The 20,999-nt window shown below is 44.4% G+C and overlaps 1 protein-coding gene across 2 annotated transcripts in view; it reads left to right on the top strand.

The window, feature by feature from the left end:
- The first annotated feature begins 3,274 nt into the window (after positions 1-3,274).
- SLC26A5 (solute carrier family 26 member 5) overlaps positions 3,275-20,999 on the top strand; it is a 35,860-nt gene continuing 18,135 nt past the window's right edge. Inside the window, exons 1-7 of one of the 2 annotated variants that reach the window (XM_024196954.2) lie at positions 3,275-3,331; positions 13,645-13,856; positions 14,068-14,207; positions 16,749-16,859; positions 17,418-17,602; positions 18,234-18,398; positions 19,903-20,055. In XM_024196954.2, the coding sequence (XP_024052722.2) occupies positions 13,702-13,856; positions 14,068-14,207; positions 16,749-16,859; positions 17,418-17,602; positions 18,234-18,398; positions 19,903-20,055 (909 nt within the window). In that variant the 5' untranslated portion in view covers positions 3,275-3,331; positions 13,645-13,701. Of the gene's footprint in view, positions 3,332-12,842; positions 12,915-13,644; positions 13,857-14,067; positions 14,208-16,748; positions 16,860-17,417; positions 17,603-18,233; positions 18,399-19,902; positions 20,056-20,999 lie in introns of those variants that run through there. The other variant, XM_024196955.2, reaches the window with a different exon arrangement.

The raw sequence follows: 20,999 nt of genomic DNA, 5'->3' as shown, positions 1-20,999 counted from the left end.
CTGCCGAAACAGCCCCCGCGCTGCCCGGCCGAAACAAACAAAAAAAACCCCTCGAGTGCCGCCCCGCCGAACAAAAAACAAAAACATTGCGAGCGCCCCCCGCCACCCCAACATTGGCCACCCCTTCTAAGGTGCCGCCCCAAGCACGTGCTTGGTCGGCTGGTGCCTGGAGCCGGCCCTGCATGAGCCGGGCGTAGCATCAACCAAGTCTGCACGCTCTCAGTACCAGCTCGTTGTGGGGGTCCCATGAGCCCAGGACTCCCACGATCAGGGCGTGTATCTGGACCTCGTAGCCCTGGGCTCTCAGGGTGTCAGCCAGAGGGGTGTACTTCAACGCCTTCCGTGCTCGGGCCTCGTGGAAGGCCGGTGACCTGTTTTCAAATGGCACCGTAACGTCTACCATGAGGACCTTCTTCTTTTCTGCGTCCGTCACGACGATGTCGGGTCGCAGTCAGCTGTCTGTCCTGGGGATGGCGGAGTCGACGGTGATCTTCCCCAGGGACAGTGGGATGGCTTTCACCAGCCGGTTCTGGATGGTGTTGTGGCGGTGCCACCAGGCTCCAGAGTGCGGTTTGCATACACACAGGACATGGGTCAGGGTCTCATTGGCATAGCCACACTTCCTCCAACGCTTGTCCTGGTTGCCGTGTTGGATGGCTCCATAGAGGGGAACGCAGTTGAGTCGGGCCCGGTGGACGAACCGCCAGTTGGCGAACCTGGTGAAGCTGCCCCAGGGAGGAAGTGGTTGCTGGCATCCCACTTGCTGGACACCTCGAACACCTTGCCCTTGTCCGGCTTCCGCTTGAGGTTCTCGGCATAGTGGCAGCGGATGGCGTCTTTCAGGGTCCTTTCCAGCATCGTTCTGGCGGTTGGGGTGATGATGGTGTGGTCCGGAGTCTTTACGCGTGGCACCAGTATTCCCAGCTGCTAGCACTCCTCGCACCACTTCCAGTGGCAGCCAACCCTCTTTTCTAGGTGTCTCGAGGCGTTGCGGGTGTGGGACCAGAGAGAGGACAGGTCTTCCCTGTCTCTCCTGAGCTCAGCCTCCAGGGAGCCGCTGAGGTAAGTGGTGACGTCCTGCTCGGAAGGGGCCCTGGCGATGCGTTTCCTGACCACATCCCGTACGGCTTCCTCCGCGATGCTTGTCACCATCGGGTCCGGGCACGTCAGGAGGCGGAAGGGGTGGATCATCACTGCCACGTTGCACAGGCCGCCCATCCGAGGTATGTTGGTGCCGCCCTGCCTGTGGGAAATGTAGATGATGTCGGTGCTGGCCCTCTGGGGAAGGTAGAGCCATTTCCTCACCAGCTGCCTGATGGTGCTGTCGGCCTTGTTCAGGGGCACCTTGGCTATGGCTGATCCCCTGAAGATAAAGGAGATGCAGGGGATCAGGAAGGTATTGAGGGCGTTGATCTTTTGCCAGAAGGCAAGCAGGGAGGAGTCAATTTTGGCCGTGTCCCGCAGGATCTCCACAATGGTGTCTTCGGGGGTCTGTCGGACGCGGACTCCTGTGGGTGTGTCCAGGTGTTGGTATACCTCTCCCTCCCCGAAGGAGGCCATGGGCTCACCCTGGATCAGGAACCGTGATGCCCAGACTAGAGCCTGGCACCACCGTCAACGTGGAGGGAGGCACACTTTTTGGGGTTGAAGCAGAGGCCCATCCACTCGGTGGCTTGTCTGGCGACATCGAGCATCTGCTGGAGGCTTTCCGAGCTGTTAGCGACCAGGGCTAGATTGTCTGCGTAGGCCAGGATGCTGATTTTCTTGCCGTACAGGTCAAAGCCGGTCTGGCCACTGGAGATGGCTCGGATGAGCGGTTCCATGGCCAGGTTGAAGATGATGGGGCTGAGGGGGCAGCCCTATTTCATGCCGCAGTGGATGGGGATGGTGACCATCTCTCCATCCATGGTGCAGATGGTGGTGGTGCAGTCCTTGTAGAGGTCCTGGAGGATCTGGATGAAGGTTTCTGGGATCCCGAACTCTCCCAGGGTGGCAAAGATGTGATGGTGGGGTATGGACCTGAAGGCGTTGGTCAGGTCAAGCCATGCTATGGTGCACTGCCTCCTTGACCTCCTGGCGTCCTGGATGGCCATCTGAAGAAGGAAGTTGTGCTTGCAGCATCCCACACAGGACATGAAAAGTGTGCAACCCCTGTGTTTTACTGTTGTGGTGGTTGTATGAAGACCAACAGCCTGTGAACCCATCCCCTGCCTGCCTTCTGAACGTAGTTGACCTCAGCCTGTGCAGTGCTGTTGTACCCCTGTGTCCCACCCAGGATATTAGAGAGACAATGTAGGTAAGGTGATATCTTTTATCGGCCCAACTTCTGTTGGTGAGAGAGATGAGCTTTGGAGCTACCCCCAGCAGTAGCCTGAAAGCCTGGCTCATTTCAATAATGTCAATAGTATCCATTCCTGATCAGCAGCAGAAGTGGCAAAGAACTGAGAAGAAGGGGTTTTTTGGAGGGTGGGGGGTGGAGGCGATTCACCCTTTTTCATTCACACTAATATTTATTCCGGGAGATTTTTACTACTAAGCTCTGCAAAAAATAATAATATAATAATAATAATCAAGGAAACCACGCTGCATACTTACACCACGCTTTGATGGACAAAGCACTTTGCAAACATCAACCTAAAGTAGGGTGACCAGATGCATAGGCGCCGACTCCGTGGGTGCTCCGGGACTGGAGCACCCATGGGGAAAAATTGCCAGAGTCAGAGCGGGACCGGGGTCGAGCACCCACCAGCGCCAAGGAAAGTTGGCGCCTGTGACCAGATGTTCCGATTTTATAGGGACAGTCCTGATATTTGGGGCTTTGTCTTACGTAGGCGCCTATTACCCCCCACCCCCTGTCCCGATTTTTCACACTTCTGTCTGGTCACCCTAAGAACCGTCCCCAGGCGTCTCCCAAGATGTGACTGCCCCTGTCCCAGCATCACAAGGCTGCAGTGCGCCACTTTGCCCCGCTGGGGGCCCCCGCGCTGCCATTCGCACAGCCCGCGGCCGCACGCAGCCTGGGGCCGCCGGAGACACCGCGCTGCTGCCGGGAGGCCCCCGCTCTCACCTGGAACGCGCCAGGCCGAGCGTTCCGGGGCCGGCGGCAGCTCATTGGTGCAGCGGGAGCCGGGGGCCAATGGGAAGGGGGACTACGACTCCCAGCCACGCTCGGGACCGCGCCCGCCGGGCGGCGTGTTCGCTGCGGGGGGCAGTGCCGGCCGGGTGCTACCGGCTCCCAGGGGAGGGCGCAGCCTGCGCGGGCTGGGGGCGGGGTCACGCTGACACGGCGCCGGCGCTGGAAGCGGAGCCTGGCTGGGGAAGGCGGCGGGAGGTGAGTACAGCGGGGCGTCCCGGGCGGGGGTTCGCGTCCCCTGCGCTCCGCTGCCGGGCAGCAGGCGGGGAGCTGCGCCCTGTGGCAGCGGGAAGTCTCCGCGGGGGGACTCCGGGGCTGCTGCAAGTGACCCGGCTCCCGGCTCTCCCGGCCTTGCTGCGCCGCTCGCCTAGCGGATCGCCGCCCTCCAGCCCTAGCGCTGTCGGCTCCCGGGGGTGTGTTCCGCCAGGGGCGAGAGTCGGACCTGGACCTGGGCCCGGGCTGCCCGCCGATGCCCGCTAGTTCCTGAGCGGGCCGGTGTGTGCACCCCGTTAGATGTGGCCGCTAGCTGCTCACACACCATCTAACCATCGCTGTGCTTCAAACAGCCCCCGTCTGGGTGCGGGTGAAAGGAGAAGCCGGGGGATTGTTGTGACATAGGATCAGTCATTTCCTGGCAATGGGATCTGGTGACTTTACACGCCGCAAGAATACAATATTTCTGCGCTGAAGGGAGGAACCTGGGGAGCACTAATACCAATACTCTGCCCTTCAGAAGTGACTTCCAGCCAGGGATCTCAGTCTCTTTAAAAACTTTTACCAGTTAAGTTTCCCAACACTCCTGCACAGTGTGTTGGTACATTATGATCCTGGCTATGCCAGGCTTGGAGGAACATATAAAACCTCTAGGTAGTCAAATGAGCCATTGCATCAGGCCTTGATATGAACATTCATGTAATCTGCTGGTGAAGGAAACATTTTCTTGGTCATGTCTGTTATAATATAGCTCTGACTCAGCAGGGCTTCTGATCATAACTCTTCACACCCATTATGTAAAGGCATTCACACCTATGTGCACTGATGCTTGACTTCATCACATTTAGCGTGAACTAGCTTGCACTGGGAAAGCTGGCTGGCTTTCTTAAGAAGGGGGTTTCATTTCAGATACTTGATTTTTGGTGGTGTTTTCAACAAGAGAGAGAATAAATTGTCAGAAGGTCCCTTTAAATACTTGTGTGTACAAATATAGTCTGCTATAAGTGTATCTAAGGCTTGCTTATCTGAAATCCCTAGGGAACAGGGTTCTGTTTTAGGTAAACAGTGGGATTTGGCTAAGTAAATTTCTGCTGTATTACTAACCCCGTTTTACAAATGAGAAAGTAAGGCAATCACTTGCCCAGCTTCATGCAGCAAGTCAGTGAGGGTATGTCTTTGCTGCAGTTAGCTCAAGTTATCTTCGTTTGAGTTAGCCTAGCCTGTGTGAGAGCAGCCATGCTAAAATAACACTTGCTTGTCTGTAGTGCTAGGACTTCTGGGGGCACATCCGACAGTTCTTAGCACTGCAATAAGCTGAGCCACACTATGAATTCTTTCTTGGTGTATTGTGGGAGAATTTGCCTGGTCCTTTCTGGGAACTGTGAGAAGGCATTGGAGGACTATGGGTACTCAAATGAAGATAGTTTGAGTCCATACTGCAGAACATCATAGCAAACAGGTTGTGCCTGCTTGAGCTGTAGCTTATATCCCCTCTTAGGCCAGCCAGCTCAGGTTAGAAGCACCACTTCATTCAAGTTAACCGTTTTTGTGTGTGGACAGGAGTAGAGTCAAGGACAACATTCGAGTTATAACCTGAGTTAACTTTGCAGTAAAGATGAGCCTTGAGAGAGGTAGGAAGAGCTCTACTTCTTCACAGTCTTGGGCTCTAATTGCTATGCTACACTTCCTTTTCCAAAGTAACTAATTTGGAAAGCTGTAAATTTTTTGGGACTGTGTGTGTTGCAATCAGACACACCTAGATGGTGGTAACAATTCCCCTCAAATGCTGATGTGCCCGGAACTCAAAGAAGTTGTCAGACCTCAGAAGTTAAACTATCAGACACGTCCTGCAAGAAGGGTGCTCACTCTCTTTCAGGATCGTGCCTTTAATTGTCACAGACCCCAATTACTGACACACTCATTGTTTCTAGCATACTTTGGGAAGGGGTACTGTATACATGGATTTGACAATTTAAATTGTGAAGTGTAAAACTCTTTGGGCATAGCTGACACAAACATTATATTAGCTATGCTTATATATTGGTTTATGTGCTACCTTGCTTTTGTTGTAACTGGTGATATTAAAGACTGGAACTTTCAAAAATGCCTAAGTGCCTAAGCCACTTAGACTCCTACTCTCCAGTGTTACATTTAAAAAACTGTAATGAAGTTGAAACAAGAGTCGACTGTCAGGAAATCCGCAAGTTGCTTCAGCAATCTGTCTTACCCTCACATATGTCTAGGGTTTCTGGGTTTCAGTTTAAACCAATAGCTGGTGGAAATCCAAAGCAACTCCTCAGTGTTGTCTACTCACAGCATCCTCTGGTGTAGTTGTACTGTTGCTCAATTATGGTTTCATTTTTGCAAGGCCTGAGAGTTACTTCTGGCCCACGTTTTTTATCCTGCAACAGCTGACACTTAAAGCTAGTCCAGGAGTGTCAACCCTTGCACTGCTTTCCTTGTTAGTGATGTCATCAGCTGTAAGAGGGGAAATGCCAAACCCAGAATGTGAGTCTCCAATTAAATACATTTTACATCAGCTTCATTGCCTTACCTGGGGAGCTTCAAGTCTGCTGCTTAGTTCCATTAAGCAGGAATCCTCAATACTTCTAGAGGAATGAATGCAAACTGTTCTACTTTGAACTCATCCCCTCCTTGTGTAACCTTGACAGTGAATTATTGAGGAAGCTGATTTCCATTGGATGATTCTCCCAAATGAGGAACACACCAGGGTCCACTCCTGAGCAAACAGAAGACAGGAAGTTGCTATCAGTTAGATAACATAATCTTAGATAAATAGCAAGTTCCTGAATGAGGGCAGAACCTGTCATGAACCAAATCCCGCTCATGGAGTCATTGAGGTTGATGATATTACTCATATGAGTAGGGCAACTGGAATTTAGTCCAAGGTGTATTGCACACAAATCTACATTAGAAGTGTAAAAAAAAAAAAAAATTAAGCAAGGGCTGAATATTGCCCATGTCATCTTTTGTTTTCAGTGTAAATGTAGATTATTTCCCTGACTGGAGAGTTGAATGGTTTTGAAGAGGGAGAGAGGCTCCATTGGATAAATAATATCAGTTCACACACAATAGAAGTAGTTGCTACTACTTCTCCCAGAAAGAATCTTCCATAGAATAAAGTTTTCATCAGCTAGGCCAGAAATGAGTCTCTCAGGGATCCCCCACACCTGAGGTTGGGGCAGACTATGCAGCCCACCTCCCCAATAGAACAATTAGGGAGAAACGATGCTAAGGAATCCTTGGAGAGATTTTTTTCCCCCCTCTCTCAGATTTTACCATGAGGTGAGAGCACCTCATCTGACCCGCTCACTTGTTATATTGGTTTATTAAATAAATGCTGTAACGGACACAAGAATAAAGGATGATCTTAGGAAATCCAGCTGTGACTCTTTTTTTTATCCACCCACAATGCATAAAAAGACTGATAAGTCTGTCTCTCTTGTCACACTTTCCTTGATAATAGTGCTTAATGTCAGAGCCTGTTAAAACAAAACCTCATACACACAGCCATGCACCTGGTTGTTTATCCACTCTCCTTGCAAAAAATGCATAAAAGATGCTAGGGCTGGCTATTCTGAGCTAAAACGTCTAAACTCCAGCCCCTTTAAATTGTAAATTCACTTGTCTGTATGTCACATGGAGTGTGGAAAAGCATTTTGGGTTTGTTTGTGGAGTGTGAGACCTAGATTTATGTGCTCTCCCTCCTAGTCGGTGACAAGGGGTCTGACTTCAGAATGATTGCATCAGTGGCCTTGGGTTTGGGCCACTGATGCACTCAACCCAGGGATTGTTGTCTCTGGGGAGATGAACTTGGCCCATAGTTTCATGCACCTGCCAAATCCTGACCAACCCATTTCAGCATGATGAAGTGGACATAAGTCAAACTATGACCCTGATTTCCCCCCCGCCCCCGAATATCATGAGATTTGATTGAACATTTTTAACTGTTTTACTGCTCTTGCATGAGGCAAAGCTGTCACTGAGTTTAACGAGAGGGCAGTGATGAAGTAAGGGTGGCAAGATCAGGCCCAGAGTCACCAGAGCTGCAAAAGAGAGGAATACAAATGGCCAAACGATTAAATCTCCCTCTGTTTTTGCTGTGATAGGGTTAGTTATGCTGGAAACAAGAGCCCCCTCTTATCTGAACTTTGTGGGGGAGGGCCTGGGGTGCTTTGCTGTTTAAAGTGAGCCGTGATTTGAACTGTCTTATCAACGTGGCATAAGCATCACATGTTCCAAAAATGGGTATTAGTGACCTATAATAGGTTGTCATGGAGAAAACAAACAGCAGCTATTTGAACGCAAAATAGCATATTAAAGGGCTAATGAATTTGGTGGCATGGAACAAATCTTTAGAAGCTAAAATATTTTAATCTTTGACATGGGAAATGAGGTATGAAACCTCAATCATCAATTGTATGATCTAGGATAGTTTTAAAAAAAAAACAGTAAAGTGCAGTAGCTGCAGAAAGATCAAAGGTAGTTGTATTTTCTGAGGTAAATATTGCTATTGTCCTTCATCCAAGAGATCATAGGTTAAAAATTATATAGAGAAATTAATCCTGTATGTCCATGAATTTTATGTTGAATCACTCTAGGGATTTTCTTGTATGTTTTCTTCATGCAGTTTCAGTTTGCGATGTACAATGCAAATGGACAGCACCACATGTAGCAAAACAATTAGGGCATCACTCAAACAGTCAAATTATGATACCCTTACTTAGTCTGAGTAAGGGCAGCTTATACCACAGGTAGTGTCATTGACTCCAATGGGACTTCTTGTAGAGTAGGCTGATACTCAGTCTGAGTAGTAAAACAATCTGGACCTCAGAGAGGAAATACAAACATGTAGGAACAAATCTTGAGGTCCTTACAGGGTCCCTTCAGTGGGAGTTTTACCTAAGTAAGGGCTGAGTTGAAATTCAGGGCCCTTGCAATAATTCTGCATGGTCAGATCCCATTATTTCATTACAGAGCTCATCCGCTGAGTTCATTGTTCCACTCTAGTCAGCACTGGTGAGGCCTCAGCTTGAATATTGTGTCCAGTTTTGGGTACCACACTTTAAGAAACATGTGGACAGCTTGGAGAGAGTTCAGAAGATTGGCTTAGGGCAGAAATAATTGCTGGGCAGGGGGATAGGCAGATGTGGGAGTGATAGACATCACCACCACTTTTTTCACACCTCTTAGCCCTGGTCACTCATTGGTGGATTTGACATGGGCAGGCAGTGCAGAAGGTATGTGTGTTAGATTGGCATGAAGAGAGGCTGCTGGTTGGTAGCTGGAAGAAGAGGGGTTTCTGGCAAGAGGGAGCAGCATGGTAGAATGTACAGAGGAGATAGTGTGTGGGGGGCGGGGAAGAAACCATGTTTAGTCAGGAGACTTGGGTGGAACAGAGGGAATGAGTGCGGGGAGTAGGATGAAATAAGGGCAACGCTGTAGTCAGGAGCAGATTTATGCAGAGCCTTAAAAATGAGGGTGAGAAGCTTGAACTATATATGGAGGTTAAGAAATCACAAATGGTTTCAAAGAGGGGAGTGATATGATCTGGGCAGTGCGTGAGGAAAGTGACTTTGGATTAACTGGTGCATGGGGCAGAAGGGAAAGTGGGGGAGATAGAGGTGTAGCTGGGTGCTTTAGTGGGGGGGCTGTAAGTGAACGAATGGATTTTTGAAACCAAGGAGGAACCAACTGGTTCCTAAAATGTGGAATTGGGGAGAGGAGTTAAACATGACTCCAAGCATGGGAGACAGGAAAGATTTTTGCTTTGCTGTATTGTAGTGGGATGCAGGACAACCAGGATGAGATGTGAGGTGGTTAGAGGTAGGTTTGAGAGTCATCTGCATAGAGTAAATGAAGCCATTTGGGAAATGAGTCTGACCCAGGTTAAAGTGCAGAGCGAGTTAAGAAGGGGACCACGGAGAGAACCCTGAGGAACACAAGGGACCTGATTCTCTGTGACCTAGCACCTTGTCTGAGCACTTACACCCTTTTTGCACTGGTGTAAAACGTTACCATCCTGATTTTTAGCATTTTACAGCCACTGTGCGCTGGTGTGATAACTGCACAAGTAGGGCAAGGGAGAATCAGGCCTGAGAAGAGAAGGGGGTTGAAAAAAGAGTAAATAGTAACAGAGTTAAGGTATTTCTTTAAATAACTTTGTTGTTTCCTAAATAGATGTGGGATTTACAGCCTTTGCAATCTCCTGTTAACCATGAATGGTTTGAAACGTGGATGCATGGGGCATTTGTTGTCTTGAGCTACAGCATGTTTCCTCTAGTCCAGTGGTCTCCACAGTTGGGTGCGCAAGAGGATCCTTGAGGGTGTGCGGCAGGAGGAGCGCTTTTTTTTTTTTTTTTTTTTTTTGCTTCGTCCAAGCGCCTTTTTTTGTTGTTTTTGTTTTTGCTTCGGCAGTTCGGGCGGAAGTCTGAGGTAGAGCCGGTGCGGCGGGGGGTGCGTGCTCAAAAAAGTTTGGAGATCACTGCTCTAGTCCATAGGTTAATAGCCATGACCATCACCCCAAAAACTAAAAGATAACACTTCAAAGGGCTGCAATCCGAGTTTAACTTGGATTCGTCCAACAGAAAAGCATTCCTGTATATTTAGTGTAACACATTAAACCTACCTGTATTGTAAGGCTATGTTTGGAGATAAGAAGGCATATTGTGTTGGTAGAGTTAATATGTTTGCTGTGTTTAACGCAGTCAAAAGGTGTGTGAAGACTTGTAGGGGAGCAGCTTCTGTAGGGGAGCTGCTCTTAGGTTGGCTAATCCAGCAGTGCCACTGGATGGTCACAGAATGTGCAGTTTAAAGAAACAAAACTGTCCTATTGTGAGACTGTTTTTTTTAAAAAGGTGTACCTATTAAATATCTGAACTCTACATAATTTCACACTTCTGCCTCTGTTACTCTTCATTGTGTGCTGGCTAAGGGGGATGAGCTGCTCCACCACTCGTGGCCATCCAATATATCCGTACAGTTAAAAACATTCACACAAGGCCAAATCCAGGTCCAGTGAAATCAATGGGAGTTTTCTCACGGACTTCAACCAGACCAGGATTTGGTCTGTAATGCAGTTTCCAGAAGCCAATGTAGATTGTTTGAAGCTTCCTGATGGAGCACTTAGAGCATACCCAGGGTGGTACGCAGAAGTCTTCCAGGGGGTACATCAACTCTATAATAGGCTACATAAAAAAGCACTAGCAAAGTCAGTACAAACTACAATTTCATACAATAACTTGTTTATACTGCTCTATATACTATACACTGAAATGCAAGTACAATATTTATATTCAGATTGCTTATTCATTTTTACCATATAATTATAAAATAAATCAATGTTTCCGAAATGGTGTGCTGTGATCCTTTTATATTTTTGTCTGATTTTGTAGGCAAGTAGTTTTTAAGTGCGGTGAAACTTGGGGGTACACAAGACAAATCAGACTCCTGAAAGGGGTACAGTAGTCTGGAATGGTTGAGAGTCACTGACTTAAGCTTTGTCTACATTGGCACTTTTGTCATGAAAACTATTGTAGCTCAGGGGTGTGGAAAAAATACACCCCTGAACGACAAAAGTTTTGACGATGAAGGCGCCAGTCTGGACAGCGCTTTGTTGGCAGGAGCCATACTTCCGGCGACGAAGCTACCATCCCTCATTTGAGGTAGTTTTATTTTGTCCCCAGGAGAACTCTCTCCTGGCAATAAAGAGCGGCTACACTGTGTGCCTTACAACTGTGCGTCTGTAGCGGCGCGCCGCTTTAAGGTATGCAGTGTAGACATAGCCTTAGAACATTGTCACCACATGGTGTTAATGTGGCAAGAGTCCCACTTTTTCTGACACCTTCAGGTTAATAATAGCATCCAGAGCAGGCCTTTATCAGTCAGATAAAGAACCACTACTCTTAAGTCTCCTGCATGTAGCCTGTCAATTACCCCAGCTTATCTGGCTGATAAGAAATACTGCTGGTACTCTTATTGCTTAGTAATTCAATCTTTGTTGTTAAGCACTGATTATCTGAGTGCAGCCTTCAGTATATAGCATATATATTCACATTTCAGTGGCCAGGGAAGTAATTGTAACATGTCCTCTTGGGGTCTAAGTCTTCTGCATGAATGAACAGCACTTTATACATGAGTGTAACTAGCAGTCTTTGAGCCTAGTTTATTAGATTGTAAATCAGTTTCCATGCTATAAAAAAGTTAATATTAATAAAGATGCAGACAAAATGTCACTTTAAATAGTTTTTTCTCCTGATTTTAGTCAGAACTAAAGTAAAATATAAACTTTTTTACATCCTTTATGTCAGTGGAGTTGCTCCAGACTTACGCTAATGTAAACGCGATGCGAGTCCAGCCGTTAGATTGTCAGAAACAATGTATCTTCTCTAGGACTTGGCCACCATCCGTAATGAGCTGTGACTCATAATCTTCCTCGATTAGTACTTGGTGGTGGTTACAATTCCCTCTGCATTGCTATCAGTCTTTCTCTCTCCACCTCTGGTGTATCTTTTCTTTGGTTGGGATCTCTTTGAATTTAAAGAGAGTGGTTTATAAAGTACAATAACAACCAGTATATTCTTTTGTGATTTGTATCAAGTGCCTCAGCAGGGGAATTGGTGAGGAAGGAAGGTAATTTTATGACTAAAATGATTATTCCTTCTCCCTCACTGTGACTCTCTCTAATGATGTGTCTGTCTGTACCTCAACAGTGGATTCTTTTGCTGACAGTCTTAGGCCTTGATCCTGCAAATAATTAGTCGCATGTGTCATTCTACATGTATGAGAAGTCCCATTGAAGCCAGTGGGAGTACTGGTGTGGAGAAAGCTAAGCATGTGGGGGGGGGATTGGGGCCTTAGTTTGTACAGTTAAAATACATTCACCCTAAAACATTAGACATATAAGAAAAGTAATGCCCAATTGTAATCTAAAATTTGTGCCCACATGAGGTTTCCATAGCAACTCCTACACTACTGTTGTTCTGGTCACTGGTGTCTCCGGCGCATGGCCCAACCAAAGGGAATTCCTGAAACAAATGTATCCAGCTCATCCCTGTTTGCTGGACTAGCTCTTTGGGGCCTAACTTGCACCAGGGCCTATGCTGGTCTCTGGTAACCCTGAGACCAGGGCAGCTCAGAACCACCCTTTCCCCACCCCCATGGTACAGCTTGGCCAGATCAGGGAATCTAACCTTAACATGTTATAACATTGCATCATTCATGGCAATCAGTGCTATCCTCTCTCTTCAACTTTCAGGTTACTAAGGTGAAGCAGATGCATACTGTTTACTTTTAAAAGCCAATATGAAAAAAAGTGCTGCTTTTTTTTTTTGGCTTTATCCTGTCCATCCAAGTTCCCTTTCTGCAATCTGACATGTTTTACATTAACCAGGTCCTATTTACTTAATAGTTTAATGGCCCTGTCTCATTGCTCATAAATGAGAGTAGAAATTTTCTTTTTACCCATATTTGCACAAACAAGCTATGCAGAGCAACAGACAGGATGAGCACTGTATGCCTGTAAGGTGTTAAGAAACTTGGAAGTCAGGTATTTTTAGCTGGTTGTAGACACTTTTTGTCATTCAAAATTAACTCCCATTGATTTCAGTGAGCACAAGATTGGGAATAAATAACACCTGGCACAGGCATTGGGAGACTAGCCTTTTGAAGGTAATGGGGATTGTGCCTACTTCCATCCCCTACTTGCCTGAGAGATAGTATTGTCATAGCTGAAATAAGAGAGTGTAAATTTTTAGGGGAAGGAGGCAATCAAGTGACTGACTGCTTGGAGTAAAGAGAAGTGAATTTCTGAATTTTTAAAGGGGAGTCTGTATTTGTATTTGAGTTTCAGCTCCTGGTTCTATTAACAGTGACCCTTTATAAGGAGAGGTAGCAGGAAGTAACTCAGAAATAACACATCTCCCTAAACTGTTGCAGTCCTCTTCAGAAAGACTGTGGTGAGGGAAAGGGGAAGAACAGATGAAAGTGAATTTAACCCTCAGTGTTAAATTTGAATTTCCATACTTGCAAAATAATTGATGCTGGAGATTTTTACCTGAAAGAGAAATATAGAAATATTCACTTCTGTGTAATAAAGACCACAACTGTGATTTTACAGCTGCTATACAAGCTGTCTGATCAATGCATTTGTCACCGCACTCATCACTGTAGTATCTGAGTAGTCAAACTGAGGTCCTTAAAGCTTCTTGGAAAGAAATCTCAAACTAGATGTTTAAAAAATAACAATAATGAGCTAAACTGTATATTTGTGTGTCTAGGGTTTTTTTGTAGAGACTTTGGAGTGGTTCTGCCGTTCCTGATAATTGAAATGTACTATGGAACATGTTCAAGAACATGAAGAGTGCCTTGTGCAAACCCAGATGTACTGGGTGGAGAGACCGGTATATAACGAAGAGTTCTTACAAGGACAGCTGCACAAGAAGGAAAAGACGCCTCAGCCTCTTAGCCAGAAGATAGCACATTCTTGTCGGTATGGGTTTTATATCTGCTAGTACCTTATGAATTCTTCCTTAGTTAATCTGCATACCTGGTCATTTATTTTCTTTCTCTCTCTCTCTCAAAACAAACAAGCAAACCAAAAACAATGGTCTGCAAGAAATTGATAGCAAGGGGATGGGCTTTATAATCTTTTTAATTTCCCTCTGCTATGATCTCGCTTCTTTTCCTTTTTGTATTTTCAGTTGTTCTTCCAAGAAAGCCAAGTCTCATCTCTACAGTTTTTTACCAATTTTAAAATGGCTGCCCCGTTATCCAGTGAAGGCATATTTGTTAGGAGACATAGTCTCAGGTATAAGCACTGGGGTTATGCAGCTTCCTCAAGGTGAGTAGAACTGTCTGTAATTTTATTATCTTTCTTAGACCATCATGTGTGTCTTGTTGTGGCAGTGATCTCCTGGATGATTGTGTGGTAGTGCTTCACAACATGCTGAAAACCAGTTGAAAAGGCTGTCATTTAAAGTGCTGCTGTACATCTTGTTAGCCAGTGGTAACAAGTGAAATCCTCCCCTCTGAGCACCCAGCCCAAAGAACTTGGCCCCAATTCACAGTTTCCCAGGCCGGAAGACACCACTGTGATCATCTAGTCAGATCTCCTGTGTAGCACAGTCCAGAGACCTTCCCCAGGATAATTTCTAGAGCAGATCTTCTTAGAAGAACAACCAGACTTGATTTTAAAATTGCCAGTGATGGGAATCCACCACAAACCCTTAGTGAATTGTTTCAATGGTTAATTACCCTCACAATTAAAAGTTTACACTGCGTTTCCAGTCTGAATTTGTCTACCTTAAGCTTCCAGCCATTGGATTGAGGACTTTTCTCTGTAGATTGAAGAGCCCATTATAAAATAAGTATGTCAGCATGTGAGTAGTCCTGTTGAAGTTAGTGAAACTACTCACCTGCCTTAAAAGTAGGCATGTGCTTAAATACCATGTTGATAAAAGACCTTAATTATTACTCCCTCCTCACCTATTCATCCCAAGAGTAGTGGCAGGTCTACTCTTCTCCACTTCACTTGTATAGGTCACTGGCAGCTAGAGCATCTCTGGAATGCCAGAGGGGTGGAAGATTGGCTTGACTCTTCTGCTTGGAGCAACTTCAGCAAGATTAGGAGCCAGAGATTGGTCCTTATCTTTTCCTTCATGACATAGTGGTGACTCCTTTTCTTCCCTGCTCAGCCAGTGCAGAGTAGTCGGTGGTGATTTCTGTGTTTCATGGAGACTAGTGGAGAGAAGCTTGACGATAGGAGTGAAAATCCATTGAAATGCACTGAAACAACTTGGAAGTCTTACTCCACTTCCCTGCAAGTGGAGTAAAGTCTTCAGGGCAGGAACCATGTCTTGTCCACTCTAGTAGAAGGTGTGTTTTGGAAGGGATCCATATTTGCTGTTATACTAGCACTGGTACTTCAGCACCAATGGGAACACTCATGTAGCCTAGACTCAGGTGGCCACTAGCATTTTACCACCAGGTCTTTCAGACCTACTTAGAAGTAAAAATACTAACCTACTGTCTATGCTAGTATGCAGGTCATTGCTGCCACCAATGGGATTGCTGCAGTGGGAGGCTTCCCAAGAAAGTCTAGTGTAGGCACAGCTTTTTGTGTGTGTGATTGTGTAGAGCCCAGCCCCATGGGACCCTGATTCTGGTTGGAGCTTTGGGTGCTTCTTCAATACTACTACTGCTATTACCACCACTATTATTAGCAAGTGTAAGTGAGTTCCCTTATCTTTGGTTTAGTTTGAGATCACACTGCCAGATCACACTCTCCTCTTTGAATAGAGACAAATCTAGGAACGAGTAAAAAGAGTCAACTGTGTCTGAGGCTCTTACAGGTGTCATCACTTCTAAGTAATAGAAGGTTCAAACCCTAGGCTGTCAGAGAGGCTTTTATTCCTTTTCTGGGTGTGCAGTCTATTGGTTTTGTGCATTTCTCAGTTTAACTTAAGGATTTTGATATTGGGTGCAGCCTTCTTATTTTTATTTTTAGCATATCAAATAAAAATCTCTAGTTTTACTTACATTTAATGATAAATGTTCAAAATACTTTAAATGAGACACTAGCTGGACAAAGCCTTTAGATATTCTAGCCAAAGGTATTACATGTCTGTTATGTGTTGGAAACACAAACTGCAGCAGCCTTATCTCAGAGTAGTCATTGCCACATGATTTATAGGTGAGCAGCAGTGAACTTTGCTCTTCATTTTGTGGCTTCCATTTTTTTTTTTTTAAATATGATTCTTTCTCTTGGCATTTGCAAGTGCTCCTGGATCTTTTCCTTTACGGACAGAACAGAAGCTTCTGTTCTTTTACCTCATTCGTTTACTAGTGGAAGTGATAAAGTCAAGAGATTACAGCTTGGTCCTTCCCTTGTATTTTACATTTGAGCCAAGTTTGTGTTGACTTGCACCAGTGTGCAACACCAGTGATCCCAGTGTGGTTGTTTGAGTGTAAATCAGTAAAGACTGGCACACACATTTGGCAAAGGAAGAAAAGCAAATGTGGGATGCTTCAGCAGTTAAGTCCTAGTCTTTTTTGTCTTTTATTATTCTACGAAGCTTCTTGGGGAGAGATGATTGAAGACATGGTCCATTAAAAAATACATGCACCCCCCAAAGCCTGTCATTGCAGGCTTCTTGTTTCCTCAATGGGATCACTCTGGGTTGCGGGATCAGGCCCTAAATTTACATGTGCAGTTGAAGAACATTCTTTTCTCATGTCTCTTTGGACATGTGACATGAAATGTTTGCTACATGTATTCAATAGTTTTTATATCATTAAGGGGATGATGTGGTTTTTATCTTGAAACAGACCCTTTCTGTTTTTTCCTAACATGGCTTCCTTTCTCTCTGATTGTATTTTCTAGGGTTAGCCTACGCTTTGCTGGCTGCTGTTCCCCCGGTATTTGGCCTATATTCTTCATTTTATCCTGTTTTTCTATATACCTTTTTTGGGACCTCCAGACACATATCAATAGGTATCTTTCTTTATGTACAATTGAAGTGTTTTCTTTTCAAATAATACTTTGTAAAAATGAATAAATAGGACAAACTTTCTGATTATTATTTTTCTTCATTAAACTTGAAATTCTTAGGTACTTTTCATAGTCTCAAATGCCAGCAGGTTGTGTTTGCTGTCATCTTATCTTTTATTTATATATATATAACAGCAGCTAGTGGAGTGGGCATGAGCACCAGGAACTCCAGCTTTGCTGCCAACTAGCTACGTGGTCTTAAGCAAATTTATTTAATTTCGCTGCATCTGTAAAATAATTATATTTACCTGCCACAGGAGTGTTTATTCAATGTATAAACCACTACATTGGCCTTGAATATAAGGGCAAATTTCACTACTAAAAATGCAACTTTGTTGATTGAAAACTCTAAAATAGTTTGGAGATAAATGTTTAATTCCACAAAAGTGTACAAACATGAGAGAGTCCATTGTATAAGGAACCCTAGTAACAAGCAGGTAAAAGTTTGTCCTAAATGACATGCAGAATTTGCACCTATTTTTCCTCTGTCTTTTATTTCAGGGACGTTTGCGGTGATTAGTCTGATGATTGGTGGAGTTGCTGTCAGAGAAGCTCCTGATGAAATGTTTAATATTATGGAATCTAATTCCACCAATAGCACTGATCTCCTTGAAAACTATAAAGCCAGAGATGCTATGAGGGTAAAGGTAGCTGTGGCCGTCACCTTGCTTTCAGGAATCATACAGGTAACCTGTTTATAGCTTGCTGCAGGGCAAGTTCGGGCAGTTCTCTCAAACTTACAGTGGTAGGGGGTCCCAGGTTATGGAGGCTGCCCAGACCCCACTGTAAAATGCTAGTGCTCATGCCCCAACACAGTTCTGGGGGATATGAGCTTCATCATGCTAACTATGTACCTAAGATTAAGGGAGAACTTGGAAGCAAGGCATTTCTCCTGACATCTCAGCTTTGACTGGGGCACATCAGAGAGATCCTTTTCCTCCTTCATCACTACTACCTCCGGTCTGACAGGAAACCTCTTTTCACTATTTCTTTAAAGCCCTCCATAAACCATAGGATACCAGGTCTATGTGTGTGACACCTATACCCCGACTCCATCCTAGCATTGATGGCACTGAACCCTCTCAGACTGGCCTGGGTCAGTGAGAACGTTGCTCACTGAAACTTTATTCCTGCAGAAAGGGGGAAGTAGAATTGGTTTTGAGGGGAAGCCTAGATTTGCTTGGACTGTCTCCGGTTTGCTTAATGTCAGGGTTGGCAGGAATCTGGTCTGCTCTGTATTCTCTACAGTGCTGAGTTTTACGTTACAATTGAGTGCACTGGTGAGTTGCATAATTTGACCCTGTTGTTCTTCAATAGTTGTCTTTAGGTCTCCTTCGGTTTGGTTTTGTAGCCATCTATCTAACGGAGCCACTGGTACGAGGGTTCACTACGGCCGCGGCAGTTCATGTCTTTACCTCCCAGTTAAAGTATCTGCTTGGAATCAAGACAAAACGCTACAGTGGAGCCCTTTCAGTTCTATATGTAAGTAACCATCTTAAAGGCATGTGACCCCCAGATTCCTTTCTGCAGTACTCCTTTCTAGGCAGTCATTTCCCATTTTGTACTACCCATATACAATATATCATAATCAGCTTCTCCAATCTCCACATGTCTCTGACACAGCACTCCAGTTTAGAAAATATTCAGCTCTGATTTAATTATTGTAACTTTAAATGTATGCTAAGCTATTGTGCTTGGTTCTGAAAAACAGACACAGTTGAACTTTGAAAAATCAGATATTATGTGCACTGAGTTATAAATTGTAAGTCTAAATGAGCATGTCCCATTATCAGCTGTGTTTCTGTGTGCATGTTGCACATCGTGTTGCCCCTTTGTCTGTTCTCATAAACAGGCAGGTAGTTGAAATATATTAAAATCTATCTCTCCCACTAGTTTGGAAAACCAGATTTTGCTGTAATTCAGTATCTGCCTTTAAGACCAGAGCAAGGAAGTCTGAACAGAGGAATATTGGAGGCCTATGATCTCTTAGGAGACCCAATCCTTTGGACTGGTTGATGACACACCAGTAGAAAAGTTGCAGCACGTAAAAGCTACAATGGTATAATGAGCTATAGAAAACCTAAGATAGATTTAATCATCTATTTGTGTAAATGTAACCAGCCTCCCAGAAACAGGGGGTGCGACACTGATAACTTTTTAGCTTTGATGCTTAGGCGACCTATCAAAAAGCCCGAGGGGAGTTAGCACTTGAAGCAGTTAGGAGGAAAAAGGATAATATTTTCCAAGCACACTGTGTAACCTTCACAGTGTATCCCCTTTTATAATTATGTGGCTGCCTGCAGCAAGGCTTGGGATTTGTGTTCCTTGTGGGTTTCTTTTTGTAACCGCTTCTATTAATGATACAGGGCAATGTTTCCTTTTAAGATGTTTTTAACTTTAAGAACTTTTAGCTTTTTGATCAGTTCAACAGCAGTTTTGGAAGATCATTGTCACCCAGCCAAAAAGAATCCATTGCCACGGTACCCTCACTGGTTCTGTCCAGTAGCTTTAAAACTGTTTATACGGCTTTAAACAGATTTGACTTGCTAGAGACTGCTTGAGGCTATTGAAGTATGGTTTAACTAGGTGTTTAGACTTATTTTGCCCTCTGATAAAGCCTTTTGTTCAAATTTCTTGTTCGGTTCTGGACAAACTCAGGTATTGCATCTTTTGGCCATAAAAAGATGTACATTAATGCCACAAAAGCAGCTTAATATGTCCTGTGTTTTTTGGACCAGCAATTGCTCTAATAACGTACTCCCCTTACTCAGATATTTACTGTTAGGAGTAAAAAATAATCTAGGTGGAGGAAATCCTATGTATTTCCTCCTACAGTTTGTGAGGTGCTTTCATACTCTGGAGATAAGCAAAAACCCAGATAGCAACACATCTTGGCTTACTGGGCAGAGACTATTAAGCAACTGAATACAAATATCTTTGGACAAATAAAATCATCATGGAATAACAGAATTTTATTATGTTGCAGAGTTTAATTGCTGTACTTTCAAATATCACAAAAACCAACATTGCAACCTTAGTTGTTGGATTAACATGCATTGTTTTGCTGCTGAGTGGCAAAGAAATTAATGACCGGTTTAAGAAGAAACTGCCAGTTCCTATTCCTATGGAGATCATTGTGGTAAGTCAGTTGTGAATAGTTATATATTTTGTGCATGTACACAGAATATTTCACCTGTGAAGAATACATGAAAAAGTCCTGTAAAATTTAATAGTGACTTATATCCCTGCTATACATTCTATAGAATGGTTCTCAAAAGCCTATAGAAAAGATTTCATTCTTTATTAAATCCTATAGGTATTGAGAGTGGGGCTGTCAAGCGATTAAAAAAATTAATCTTGATTAATTGCGCTGTTAATAATAGAATACTATTTATATAAATATTTTTGGATGTTTTCCACATTTTCAAATATATTGATTTCAGTTACAACACAGAATGCAAAGTGTACAGTGCTTACTTTATATTTATTATAAATATTTGCACTGTAAAAATAAATCGTATTTTTCAGTTCACTTAATACAAGTACTGTAGTGCAATCTCTTTATCATGGAAGTTGAATTTACAAATGTAGAAATATGTACAAAAAATAACTGCATTCAAAAACAAAACAAAAACAAAACAATGTAAATATTAGAGCCTACAAGTCCACTCAGTCCTACTTCTTGTTTAGCCAATCGCTCAGACAAACAAGTTTGTTTACATTTGCAGGAGATAATGCTGCCTTCTTCTTGTTGACAGTGTCACCTGAAAGTGAGAACAGGTGTTCGCCTGGCACTGTTGTAGCCAGTGTTGCAAGATATTTATGTGCCAGATGCGCTAAAGATTCATATGCCCCTTCATGCTTCAACCACCATTCCAGAGGACATGCGTCCATGCTGATGATGGGTTCTGCTTGATAATGATCCAAAACCGTGCAGGCCAACACATGTTAATTTTCATCATCTGAGTCAGATGTCACCAGCAGAAGATTAATTTTCTTTTTTGATGTTTCGGGTTCTGTAATTTCCACATCGGAGTGTTGCTCTTTTAAGACTTCTGAAAGCATGCTCCACACCCCGTCCCT

This window comes from Terrapene carolina, unplaced genomic scaffold (assembly GCF_002925995.2).
Source record: "Terrapene carolina triunguis isolate 2854851 unplaced genomic scaffold, T_m_triunguis-2.0 Scaffold68, whole genome shotgun sequence".
Taxonomy (NCBI): Eukaryota; Metazoa; Chordata; order Testudines; family Emydidae; genus Terrapene; species Terrapene triunguis.
The sequence above is the reverse complement of the archived record's forward strand: the minus strand, read 5'-3'. Positions and strand labels throughout refer to the sequence as shown.